Consider the following 13163-nt stretch of genomic DNA (forward strand, 5'->3'; position numbering starts at 1 on the left):
GACACACAGTATTATCACCTGGACAATTACATGTAACTGTAGCACACTGGAGTTGATAATATGTTTCACATATATACAGAGAGGCATTCAAAACACTTAACAACTGGTATGGCATAGGCACCAATCCTTCAGAATGGACACCAGTCAGCATGCTACACTTGACTGCACCTGCTGAATGCCAGCCCTGCCTCTAGGACTTGACCCACATGACCTGAAGAAATCTTGTACTTTTATATTGAAGATTCTTATCTGCCTGCCATTTTTCACTTTGAAATGTCTGGGTGTATGGGTGGGAACAGAGGTAGATATAGTATTTATGCGAAGATTAAGGGCTAATGAGGAGAGATAAATCCTTAAAATATTCCACAAAAGCCAATATGAAAATAAGAGTGACAACTGCCTTGGGCTATGTACCAAAAGCCTGGAAACTTAATGAAGGCATAAACACAACTCACATGAAACAGACTATGAAACCATTTGCAGGTGGTGGGTATTTAATTTTCAAACTATGTATCAGGTATGCCAGAGTGTAAACAACAAATTTTGAGTATTTACTTTCCGGGGGGGTGGGGGTTGGGGAGCAAACCAACCAGAGGCAAAGTTATGGAAAACTGGGTTGTCTTGCCCTTGTGGGGAGATGAGAATACTATACTAGGGACTACTGGCTGATAATAATAATATATATTATTACTTGTTATATAGCATTATATATATATTTATTATTGATAATATAATGCTATTTATATATTATATATAATAATACATAATTTTTTTTTGGAGACAGGGTCTTGTTCTGTCACCCAGGCTGCAGTGCAACGCAGTGGCACAATCATGGCTCACTGCAGCCTCAATCTCCTGAGCTCAAGCAATTCTCCCACCTCAGCCTCCCAGGTAGATGGGACCACAGGCATGTGCCACCACGTCCAGCTAAGTTTTAAATTTTGTGGAGACAAGTCCCCACTCTGTTGCTCAGGCCAATCTCAAACTTCTGGGCTCAAGCAATGCTCCTGCCTCAGCCTCCCAGTGTTGGGATTACAGGCATGAGTCACTGTGCACAGTCTGATAATGATTTTAAGGATGCCTAATTTACAATAAGAACTCCATGTTTATCTTATTGTATTTAGGTAAAGGATCCAAACTTAACAGAAATTAAATCAAAGAAAAATGATTCCAAGTTTTCCACAACAACCAGCATGGAGATGCAACTCAGTCAGGATTCTTCATACTGGTATGTGGGACTGTACCAAAAGGAAGCAAAGTCACTTTACAGAATAAAAAGAACAAACTAAGAATAGTAATAAAATGTGACAACAGTAGTCTGAGGCTCTCCTAGGTGTAAGATCAGAGCATTTCTGAGCTGTTAAGACAGTAAAATTTGGCTTGATATCTATACAAAATAAATTTACCTACTGCTTGATACATGTTATAACAACTTCAAGCATCAAACTAGCAGTGTCAGTGGGAATAAAAGTAACCCTATATTATATGCATAGCTGTAGCAGAGTTAAGTAGAGACTCTGGAACCCAGAGGGACACTAGCTGAGCCCAAACACCTGCCCCTACCCCTGCCCCTTACTAAGCTGAATGTCCTTGAGCATGCTACTTTATTTCTCTGGGTTTCAATTAGTTTTGAGGACATTTAGGGGTTTATTAGTTGATGCAATATGCAATTACTTGTGCCAAAATTCTCCCAATTCAGTATCTATAGTTCCATATAAAGCCTTCACTTTACCTATTATTATCAATGGTAAAGAGGTGGGGGAGAGACTCTTAGGTGTACTTTATCATTTCTTGAAGGTGGATGCATGCTGACTCAGATGTCAAGTAAAAAATCCAACAAGCTTTCAAGGTAAGACTTTCTTTGTGTATTATTCTGGGTCCATGGCCTTTAGCCACTGGAAAGATCAGGATAGGAAGAACTTCTAGGGACCCCAGAGCTTGACCTAGGAAGCAAGAGATGTGATCTGATGAAAACCAGGTAAGATCAGCGATATGCTACAATGAGATGTGACAATGGATTATTATGATACTACCAAAGGTTCTTCAATCTCCTTGTGAAGTTCCTTGTAGAAGAAAAGTTAAGCAGATAGCAAGGATACTATAACAAGAGATGCACTGCAGGTTGCCGTCCTTTTAACCTTTCACAATGCATTGAATAAAGGGCTCCTGAATTTGGTCAAGACTCCATGCTGTGGTTTTAGCTACAGGTTAAGAAACCCAGTGTGGACAGTAAGAGGTACTATTTTGCAAAAATGCAGCCTCCCATGATGTATAAAATTTGCTGTTAAAAGATGATTTTAATAACTATACAAATGGTATCATTACACTGAGCAGGAAGTAGATGACAGTGACCTAGCTTTATTAATGTTAGAAATAATGTACTTTACAACATCATTTTAGTCATAAGGCTGCTGCTTCACTTACCACTTCTGTTGATGTTTCTGCATGTTCAGAAGTAACATGTTCTTGAAGAGATGTCTCCGTATAGCCCATTTTTCCACAATAGGGACAAGTAAAAGACTGTGGCTGCTCTACAGAGAAAGCTTCCCCACCATAGTATAAATCTGAAAAATAAAGTAGAATTGCATTGAGGAATATTAGTCTTTAAACATATAAAAATGTAATAAAGAAAGTGTGGGCCGGGCGCGGTGGCTCAAGCCTGTAATCCCAGCACTTTGGGAGGCCGAGACGGGCGGATCACGAGGTCAGGAGATCGAGACCATCCTGGCTAACACGGTGAAACCCCGTCTCTACTAAAAAAATACAAAACTAGCCGGGCGAGGTGGTGGGTGCCTGTAGTCCCAGCTACTCGGGAGGCTGAGGCAGGAGAATGGCGTAAACCCAGGAGGCGGAGCTTGCAGTGAGCTGAGATCCGGCCATTGCACTCCAGCCTGGGCGACAGAGCGAGACTCCGTCTCAAAAAAAAAACAACAAACAAACAAACAAACAAAAACAAGAACAACAAAAAAACAAACAAACAAAAAAAAGAAAGTGTGGGCCAGGAGCAGTGGTTCACGCCTGTAATCCCAGCACGTTGGAAGGACAAGGCAGGCGTATCACTTGAGGTCAGAAGTTCAAGACCAGCCTGGCCAACATGGTAAAACCTCGTGTCTACTAAAAATACAAAAATTAGCCAGGCATGGTGGCAGATGCCTGTAATCTCAGCTGGCCTGGAGGCTGAGCCAGGAGAATCGCTTGAACTTGGAAGGCGGAGGTTGCAGTGAGCCAAGATCGTGCCACTGCACTCCAAAAGAAAGTGTACCTAAAATATTCGACAATCTCATGTGGTCAAGGAATGCTTAGGTACCTGTTTACATTTGTAATATCCTTATTCCCATGAGGACTCCATGTTATTCCTCCAAAATTCCTTCCCCAGATAGCTACTATATATATAGCCTTAAGAGAGAACGAAGCCAACAATTCCATCCTCCTTCACTTATTTGAAACATTGGTCATTTTACATCTGGCTCTAATTTTATTGTAATTTATTTTTTCCTTATCTGTATACACTGTGGCAACACTGGTATCAACAGAAAAAATCAGGAGGGTCTACCAAGTAACAAGGACAAATGTGCTCAGAGGGAAAGACAGACAACCATGATCAATACAAGAACCGCCAGACGTAGTTAGCTGTCTATAGAACACGCTGCTCTCAGAGCATGGAGGACAATGCTAACTTAAGATACGACCAACAACATTAAAAAGGTTTTTTTGAGACAAGGTCTTACTATGTCGCCCAGGCTGGAGCACAGTGGCATGATCACAGCTCATTGCAGACTCAGTATCTGGGCTCAAATGATCCTCCTGCTTCAGCCTCCAACATAACTGAACTACAGGTGTGTGCCATCACACCCGGTAATTTAAAAAATTTTTTTTTGGTAGAGATGGGGTCCCACCATGTTGCCTAGGCTGGTTTTGAACTCCCAGGCCTCCCACCTCCGCCTCCCAAAGTGCTGGGACTACAGGCATGAGCCACCATGCCTGGCCTGTCACAAAGTATTTCGCCCAACTGGTTTACTGGAAAACTAACCAGTAGTCTGTGGGAATAATTTGTTCACCTCATAAGTTTATCTCAAGGAATAAGTCTATTTTTTCCATTAGGTAATTGCTATGGTTTGAATATGGTTTGTCCCCGCCAAAGCTCATGCTGTGGCTTCGTCTCCAATGTGGTGGTGGTGGAAGGTGGTGTCTTTAGGAGATGATAAGGTTGTTAAGAGGTATTCATGCCTTTGTCAGGAGTGAATTCTCGCTCTCTCAGGATTGAATTAGTTCCCTTGAGAGTGAGTTATTTTAAAGTGAGGCTGTCTGTCACTTAGAACTGTTTGGCCTCTTTACACATGCCCACTTCCCCTAGTCTACATTAAATGTGCTCAGAACACTCATATAAGCCTACAGTTGGGCAAAATCACCTAAAATGAAGCCTATTTTATGAATTTATTGAAGACTGCACTGAAAATGAAAACAGCATGGTTGTATGTACTTAAAGTTCTGTTTCTACTGAACGTATATTGCTTTTGCACCACTATAAGATAAAAAAACATAAGCTGAACCATCATAAACTGGGGACCATCTATTCTTAGGAATAAATTCAATGGAAGTGCAAAACTCATACTGTGATAACTGCAAAACTTTGTCAAAATAAATTAAAGACCTACATAAATGGAAACATATCCCATATTCATGGATCAGCAGATTTAGTATTATTAAGACGGCAGTACTCTCCAAACTAATCTACAGATTCGACATAATTCCATTCAAAATCCTTGTTGGCTTCTTTGCAGAAACCGACAAGCTGAATCTAAAATACAGAAAGGAAAGAGACACAAAATACCCAAAATAATCTTGAAAAAGAACAAAGGTGGAAGACTTAAGTCTTCTTGATTTCAAAGCTTACTATGAAGCTACAGAAATCAAGACAGTGTAGTACTGGCATAAAGACAGACATATAGGCTTGGCACGGTGGCTCACGCCTATAATCTTAGCACTTTGGGAGGCTGAGGCGGGCAGATCATGTTGAGCTCAGGAGTTTGATACCAGCCTGGGCAATGTGGCGAAACCCCATTTCCACAAAAAATTAAAAAATCAGCAAGGCGTGGTGGCTTCCACTTGTGATCCCAATTACTTGGAAGGCTGAGGGTGGAGGACTGCCTGGGCCTGGGAAGCAGAGGATGCAGTGAGCCAAGATCACACCACTGCACTCCAGCCTGGGTGACAAAGTGAGACTCTGTGTCAAAATAAAACAAAAACACCAGGCATATAGATCAATGGAATAGATTGAGAGTCTAGAAATAAACCCTCATTTACAGTCAACCTATTTTTAACAAGAGTGCCAAGACAATGCATTGGATAAAGAATAGTCTTTCCAACAAAAGATATTGGGACAACTGAATATTCACATGCAAAAGAATAAAGTTGGCGCTTTACCTCATTCCATATATAAAAATTAATTCTAAATGGGTCATATATCTAAATATAAGAGCTAAAACTATAAAACTCTTAGAAGAATACATAGTTTTAAATCTTCGTGACTTTGAATTAGGCAGTGATTTTCTAGATACAGCACCAAATGCACAACAAATGAAAAAATACATAAATGGGACATTATCAGAATTAGAACTTTTGTGCTTCAAAGCACACCACCAAGAAAGTGAAAACACGCCGGGCGCGGTGGCTCAAGCCTGTAATCCCAGCACTTTGGGAGGCCAAGGCGGGCGGATCACGAGGTCAGGAGATCGAGACCATCCTGGCTAACACTGTGAAGCCCCGTCTCTACTAAAAAATACAAAAAAAAAAAAAAAAAAAAAAACTAGCCGGGCGACGTGGCGGGTGCCTGTAGTCCCAGCTACTCGGAAGGCTGAGGCAGGAGAATGGCGTGAACCCGGGAGGCGGAGCTTGCAGTGAGCTGAGATCTGGTCACTGCACTCCAGCCTGGGTGGCAGAGGGAGACTCCGTCTCAAAAAAAAAAAAAGAAAAAAAGAAAGTGAAAACACAACCCACAGAATGGGAGAAAATTTTTGCAAATCATCTATCAGATAAAAACACTTATCTATGGAATAAAAAACTATTACAATTCAGTAACAAAGACATTATCCAATTAAAAAATGGGCAAAGGATCTAGGTATTTCTTCAGAGTAGATATACAAATGGCTCATAAGCACAAGAAAATATGCTCATAATTTATATTTCAGATAAATATAAATCAAAACCACCTGAGATACTACTTTACACCTACTAGGATGGCTGAAATAAAAAGGACAAAAAGTGTGGGGCTAGGTAAGAAATTATAGTATGAAGCCAGGTGTGGTGGCTCATGTCTGTTATCTCAGCACCCTGGGAGGCCCGCAAGTGGATCACCTGAGATCAGGAGTTCAAGACCAGCCTGGCCAACATGGTGAAACCCTGTCTCTACCAAAAATACAAAAATTTTCTGGGCATGGTGGCAGGCACCTGTAATCCCAGCTACTCAGGAGGCTGAGGCAGGAGAATCGCTTGAACCCAGGAGGTGGAGGTTGCAGTAAGCCGAGATGGCGCCATTGCACTCCAGCCTAGGCGAGAAGAGTGAAACTCTGTCTCAAAAAATAAATAAATAGGCCGGGTGCAGTGGCTCAAGCCTGTAATCCCAGCACTTTGGGAGGCCGAGACGGGTGGATCGCGAGGTCAGGAGATCGAGACCAACCTAGCTAACACGGCGAAACCCCATCTCTACCGAAAAATACAAAAAACTAGCCGGGCGAGTTGGCGGGCGCCTATAGTCCCAGCTACTTGCGCTTGAACTTGGAGCTTGAGGCAGGAGTGAGAATGGCGTCGGTAAACCCGGAGGCGGAGCTTGCAGTGAGCTGATGATCGGCCACGCACTCCAGCCTGGGACCAGAGCGAGATCCGTCTCCAAAAAAAAAAAAATAAAATTAAAAATAAATAAATAAATAAATAAAATGAATAAAAATTATAGCATGAAACATTTATATATTTTCTTACAATGTCTTCTAATCAACTGTAGAAACAATCTTTTTTTTTTTTTTTTTTTTAGATAGCGTCTTGCTTTATTGCCCAGGCTGGAGTGTAGTGGCACAATCAGGGTTCACTGCAGCCTTGACCACCTGGGCTCAAGTGATCCTCCCGTCTCAGCCTCCCATGTTGCTAGGACTACAGATGTATGTGTGCCACTAGATCCAGCTAATTTATTGTATTTTTGAGGGGTGGGTGCAGAGACAGAGTTTTCGCCACGTTGCCCAGGCTCATCTCAAACTCCTGGACTCAAGTGATCTGCCCATCTAAGCCTCCCAAAGTGTTGGGATTACAGGTGTGAGCCACCACACCCAGCCAACAATCTGCTTTCTGGTCATTACAAAAGTTATTACTGCCAGGCATGGTGGCTCACATCTGTAATCCCAGCACTTTGGGAGGCCAAGGCAGGTGGATAACTTGAGGTCAGGAGTTCAAGACCAGCCTGGCCAACATGGTGAAACTTCACCTCTACTAAAAATACAAAAAAATTAGCTGGGCACAGTGGCACACACCTGTAGTCTCAGCTACTCAAGAGGCTGAGGCACGAGAATTGTTTGAACCCAGGAGGCAGATGTTGCAGTGAGCTAAGATCTGGCCACTGTATTTCAGCCTGGGTGACAAAGTGAGACTCTGACTTAAAAAAAAAAAAAAGCTATTGTGTGTTAATAGCAAGAACAAAAGATAGACCATATTTCTTCTTTACTGAAGCACTCTTCTATTTCATACCTTGTCAGTGGTGTGTATTTCTGAATGGTTTTTTTAAACAAGTAAACTATGATTAAGACGAACAGACAGAATTACTTGGTATATGAAAGTAAGGCCGGGCGCAGTGGCTTATGCCTGTAATCCTAGCACTTTGGAGGCTGAGGCAGGTGGATCATGAGGTTAGGAGTTCAAGACCAGCATGGCTAACATGGTGAAACCCCATCTCTATTAAAGATACAAAAAATTAGCCGGGCACGGTGGTGCACGCCTATAATCCCAGCTCCTCGGGAGGCTGAGGCAGGAGGATCGCTTGAACCTGGGAGGTGGACGTTGCAGTGTGCTGAGGTCGCACCATTGCACTCCAGCCTAGGCGACAGGGCAAGACTCCATCTCAAAAAAAAAAAAAAAAAGCCAGGCACAGTGGCTCACGCCTGTAATCCCAGCACTTTGGGAGGTTGAGGCGGGTGGACTGCCTAAGGCCAGAAGTTCAAGACCAGTCCGCTCAACATGGTGAAACTGTCTCTACTAAAATACAAAAAAATTAGCCAGGCGTGGTGGTGTGCACCTGTAATCCCAGCTACATGGGTGGCTGAGGCAGGGGAATTGCTTGAACCAGGGAGGTGGCGGTTGCAGTGAGCCAAGGTTGCGCCACTGTATTCCAGCCAGGGTGACAGAGTGAGACTCCATCTCCCCCCCAAAAAAAAGGTAAGATTTATTTCATGTTTAATGAATCTGGGGCCTCATGGTATGCTGCTGGGGAGTTTTAGAACACTTCGCCTTTACTTCTTCACATGTACATACAATTCTAAATGATGTAATTCATTAAATTTTTAATTACTTACCAAAATCTACCCTTGTTAATATGCACTGCATTGGGTGGTCAGTTGTATGCCTTGTTGTTGTTGCACCACTTTCATAACAAGATGCACAAAGATCGTAATCGTAGCAAATTAAACACTTATATCTGCGACCTCGAAAATTTCCTTTTAAACATGCATCACAGCTGACACCTATAAAAAAAGAAATATCTTTCATTACCAGTTATAAAGTCCACTCTTGATTTCATTTTTATGAATGTTTCAGGTACTCATTTAACCCCACATGTCCTTTCCAAAATGACTAGAAATGACTTAGTAAAATGATATGGGAATTTTTAGCCATGTGCTGGATTCATTACTCTGATTTATATACTCCAGATGAAAATAATTTAAAATGACTGATACAGGCTGGGCGCGGTGGCTCATGCCTGTAATCCCAGCACTTTGGCAGGCCAAGGCGGGTGGATCACTTGGGGTCAGAATTCCAAGACCAGCCTTGGTCAACATGTTGAAACCCCGTCTCTACTAAAAATGCAAAAATTAGCTGGGCTTGGTGGCGGGTGCCTGTAATCCCAACTACTTGGGAGGCTGAGGCACAAGAATTGCTTAAACCCAGGAGATGGGGTTGCAGTGAGCTGAGATCGTGCCACTGCACTCCAGCCTGGGCAACAGAGCAAGACTTTATCTCAAAAAAAATAAAAAATAAAAAAAAAACCAAAACCAAAACTAAAAACAAACAAAAAACCACTTAAAATTAAATAAAGTAAAATGACTGACACAATGTAATCACCCTTTTCCCCCCTTAAAAAATGCCTTGATATAGGTCAGGCATGGTGGCTCAGGCCTGTAATCCCAGGACTTTGGGAGGCTGAGGTGGGCGAATCACGAGGTCAGGAGATCGAGACCATCCTGGATAACATAGTGAAACCCCGTCTCTACTAAAAAAAAAAAAAAAAAACACACACACACACAAAATGAGCTGGGCTTGGTGGCAAACACCTGTAATCCTAGCTACTCCGGAGGTTGAGGGAGGAGAATCGCTTGATCCTGGGAGGCGGAGGTTGCAGTGAGCCGAGACCAAGCCACTGCACTCCAGCCTGGGTGACAGAGCGAGACTCCACCTCAAAAAAAAAAAAAAAGCCTTGATAAGCCAGCAAGAAGGTAAAAACCAAGACGAAGAGGGACTGGTGACTGACTGGAAGCACTAAAGAGGGCTTTTCACCATGAGGGTATTTGCCAAAGCAGGTAAAAATCTAAGCTTAAGTTCTACAGCATTACAGGACAAAGGCCTACTGAAGGTGGGATAATTAACAGAAGATTCCTCATAAAACCAAGATCCTAATATACTCTCACAATGCATGGGTGGGCTAGAAATCCTCCCTAGGGGATTACAAAAATTACCCTAGTGAAAGCCCCTGCCCTGGGGGCACAAAATAACAACAAAAAGCCATAACCACAAACCAGTCCTCATGGGTTTATAGCCCAAATTCTATCAAATGGTTCCAAAGACCTTGGGTCAAGAATTTTAAGTAGTCTTAAATTAGAATTGACAGCAAGCATCTGGCATATATTAACATCCAAGGAATAAGTTCATAATTTAAATCATAAAATACAAAAAAGCAAAGCACCATCAGAAAGAACTAGCAGGAGCAGCAGAATCAGTCATGAGTTCATATCAGAACTGGATATCAAATAATTCTTAACCTGTTAAAAGAAACAACTGGGTGTTGTGCCTAACACCTGTAATCCCAAGCACTTTGGCAAGGCAAGGCAGAGGGATGGCTTGAGGCCAGGAGTTCAAGACCAGCCTGGGCAACATAGAGAGACCCTGTCTACAAAAAAATTTAAAAATTAGCTGGGCATTGTGGCCTGTGCCTGTAGCCCTAGCTACCTGGAAGGTTGAGGTGGGAGGAATGCTTGATCCTAGGAGCTCGAAGCTGCAGTGGGCCATGATCACACTACTGCACCCCAGCTTGGGAACAGAACAAGACCCTGTCTGGAAAAAAATAGACAAATAATAATAATAAAGGAAAGAAAGAGGCCTGAACAGGGCTGGGTGTCATAGCTCACACCTGTAATCCCAACACTTTGGGAGGCTGAGACAAGAGGGTTGCTTGAGACCAGGAGTTCAAGACCAGCCAAGGTAACATAGAGAGATCTCATCTCTGTTAAAAAAAAAAAAAAAGTTAAAATACGCCAGGCACAGTGGCTCACACCTGTAATCTTAGCACTTTGGTACACTGAGGCAGGCGGATCACCTGAGGTCAGGAGTTTGAGACCACCCTGGCCAACATGGTGAAACCCCATCTCTACTAAAATTACAAAAATTAGCCGGGCATGGTGGTGGACGCCTGTAATCCCAGCTACTTGGGAGGCTGAGGCAGAAGAATGGTTTGAACTCAGGAGGTAGAGGTTGCAGTGAGCCGAGATCATGCCACTGCACTCCAGCCTGGGCGACAGAGCGAGACTCCATCTCAAAAAAAAAAAAAAAAAGAGTTAACATTTAAAATTCAGTAGGTGGGTTTCATAGTTTTATTCACATGTGATATGCTTGTTTATGCTGCAAATCCAAAAACAGCTAAGTTATTAGAATTAAGTAGTAAGCAAGGCTGTTAGATAGAGACCATTTAAATAAAGTACTGATTGTATTTCTTCACTGCAAAACAGACAGAAAGACATATTATTAAAAATATCTCATTTATTACAAAAAAAGTAGTCAGACATGGTGGTGTGTGCCTGTAATCTCAGCTACTCAGGTGGCTGAGGCAAGAGAATCACTTGAACCCAGGAGGCAGAGGTTGCAGTGAGCCAAGATTGAGCCACTGCACTCCAGCCTGGGTGACACAGCAGGACTCCATCTCAAAAAACCAAAAAAACGTCATTTATGACTCCATCTAGATGTGTCAAATCAAAGAGAAGGAAAATAGAACAGTGGTTACCAGAAGCTGGAGGAAAGGGAGAATGGGGAGTTACAGTTTAGTGGGTAGGGAGTTTTGAAGTCTGGGATAATGGAAGAATTCTGGAGATGGAGAGTGGTGACGGTTCCAAGAATGTGAATATACTTAATGCTACTGAATTGTACACCTAAAAGGGGTTAAAATAAATTTTATGCTATGTATATTTTACTGCAATAAAAAAATATGCCATTTGCAACAGCATTTTTAAAAAGTGCCTCTGAATAAATCTAACCAAAGATAGGTAGCCTTTTATGAAGCAAATGAATAAAAATGTATTCAAAGACACTAAAGGACTTTAAAAAATACAGATACCAACTTCATGGACTGGAAGGTTCATAATAAAATGTCAACTGATTTGTGGATTCAATACAATTATAACCAAAATTTAAAAAGAATTTTTTTGTTGGACATGGTAAGCTGACTCAAACACTGACACAAGTTACAAAAAGGGCCAAGGACAGTCAAGATGCTCCCAAGAAAAATGAGATAGAGGGACTTGTTTTATATAGAGAGAGCGCTACACTAATAAATAGTAAGTAATACAATAACAAATTATAAAGCTATAATAACTATAATAAGAAGGAATGGCACCAGCGTAGAGACAAACTGGCCTATGGAATAGAATGGAAAGCCCAGAAGCAGAGGTTGAAATCTGTTTTACGACAGCAAGGTCACTAAAGAACACTGAGAAAAGAAGGGAGTGGACAATGTATAGTGCTGAACAGGTGATAATCCACATGTGGGGAAAACAGAATTAGATCTCTTCCCCATATCCCATACACACAAAAAATCAATTCCACATGGTTTAAAGACAGATTCAAAAGAACAATGAAAAATATCTCTCGAAGACAACATAGAATATTTTTATCAGCCTAAAGTAGAACACAATTTCTTAAATCTTTCTTTCTCTTTCTCAAACACACACACACACTCGAAATCAAAAAGTAAGAGATAAATCCAACTATGTTAAGACTTTTTCTTCATCTTTTAACAGCCTACAGTGATTGAAAATACAAGGCTCAGAAACTGGTGATATGTACAACATACATGACAGACAAAAGTTTGGTATTCACAATGCATTATGAACTCTTACATATCAGTAAGTAAACGATGAACGCTCAATAGAAAAATAGAGAAACCTATCAAAGGGCACTCAAAGAACAACAAACATAAATGTCCAGTAAACATATGAAAAGATGCTCAGCCTCATTAGTCATCAAAGAAGTGCATGATTAACATCCGTGAGCTAGCATTTTACATTTACCAAACTGGTAAGAAACTACAAGTTTCATGATGTCAAGTGTTAATGAAGATAAAGGGCAGCAGAGGTGCTTATACCCTGCTGGTGGGAGTGTACATCAGCACAACCACTTTGAAAAATTTGTTCATATTTTAGTCAAGTTAAACACATATACCTCCTATGACACCATAATTTCACTCTTAAATACGTTCCCAGGGGGAATCTTTTGTCTGTGTGCACCTAGAGAATGTGGAAGAATGTTGATGGCAGTTTTTGTAACTGAATTTTAAAAAGGCGATTCAGGGACCGGGCATGGTGGCTCATGCCTATAATCCCAGCACTTTGGGAGGCCGAGCAGGCAGATCATGAGGTCAGGAAATCGAGACCATCCTGGCTAACACAGTGAAACCTCGTTTCTACTAAAATACAAAGAAAATT

At 41.7% G+C, this 13163-nt stretch overlaps 1 protein-coding gene across 1 annotated transcript in view; it reads right to left on the reverse strand.

Annotated features, from left to right (window-relative positions):
* Positions 1-13163, reverse strand: part of KCMF1 (potassium channel modulatory factor 1) — an 85508-nt gene that overhangs the window by 20523 nt on the left and 51822 nt on the right. Inside the window, exons 2-3 of the mRNA XM_017892986.1 lie at positions 8553-8720; positions 2425-2564 (exon numbers count right to left, since the gene is read on the reverse strand). Of these exons, the coding sequence (XP_017748475.1) occupies positions 2425-2564; positions 8553-8720 (308 nt within the window). The remainder of the gene's footprint in view (positions 1-2424; positions 2565-8552; positions 8721-13163) is intronic.

The sequence above is a fragment of the Rhinopithecus bieti genome, unplaced genomic scaffold, assembly GCF_001698545.2.
Source record: "Rhinopithecus bieti isolate Rb0 unplaced genomic scaffold, ASM169854v2 scaffold_23283, whole genome shotgun sequence".
Classification (NCBI taxonomy): domain Eukaryota; kingdom Metazoa; phylum Chordata; class Mammalia; order Primates; family Cercopithecidae; genus Rhinopithecus; species Rhinopithecus bieti.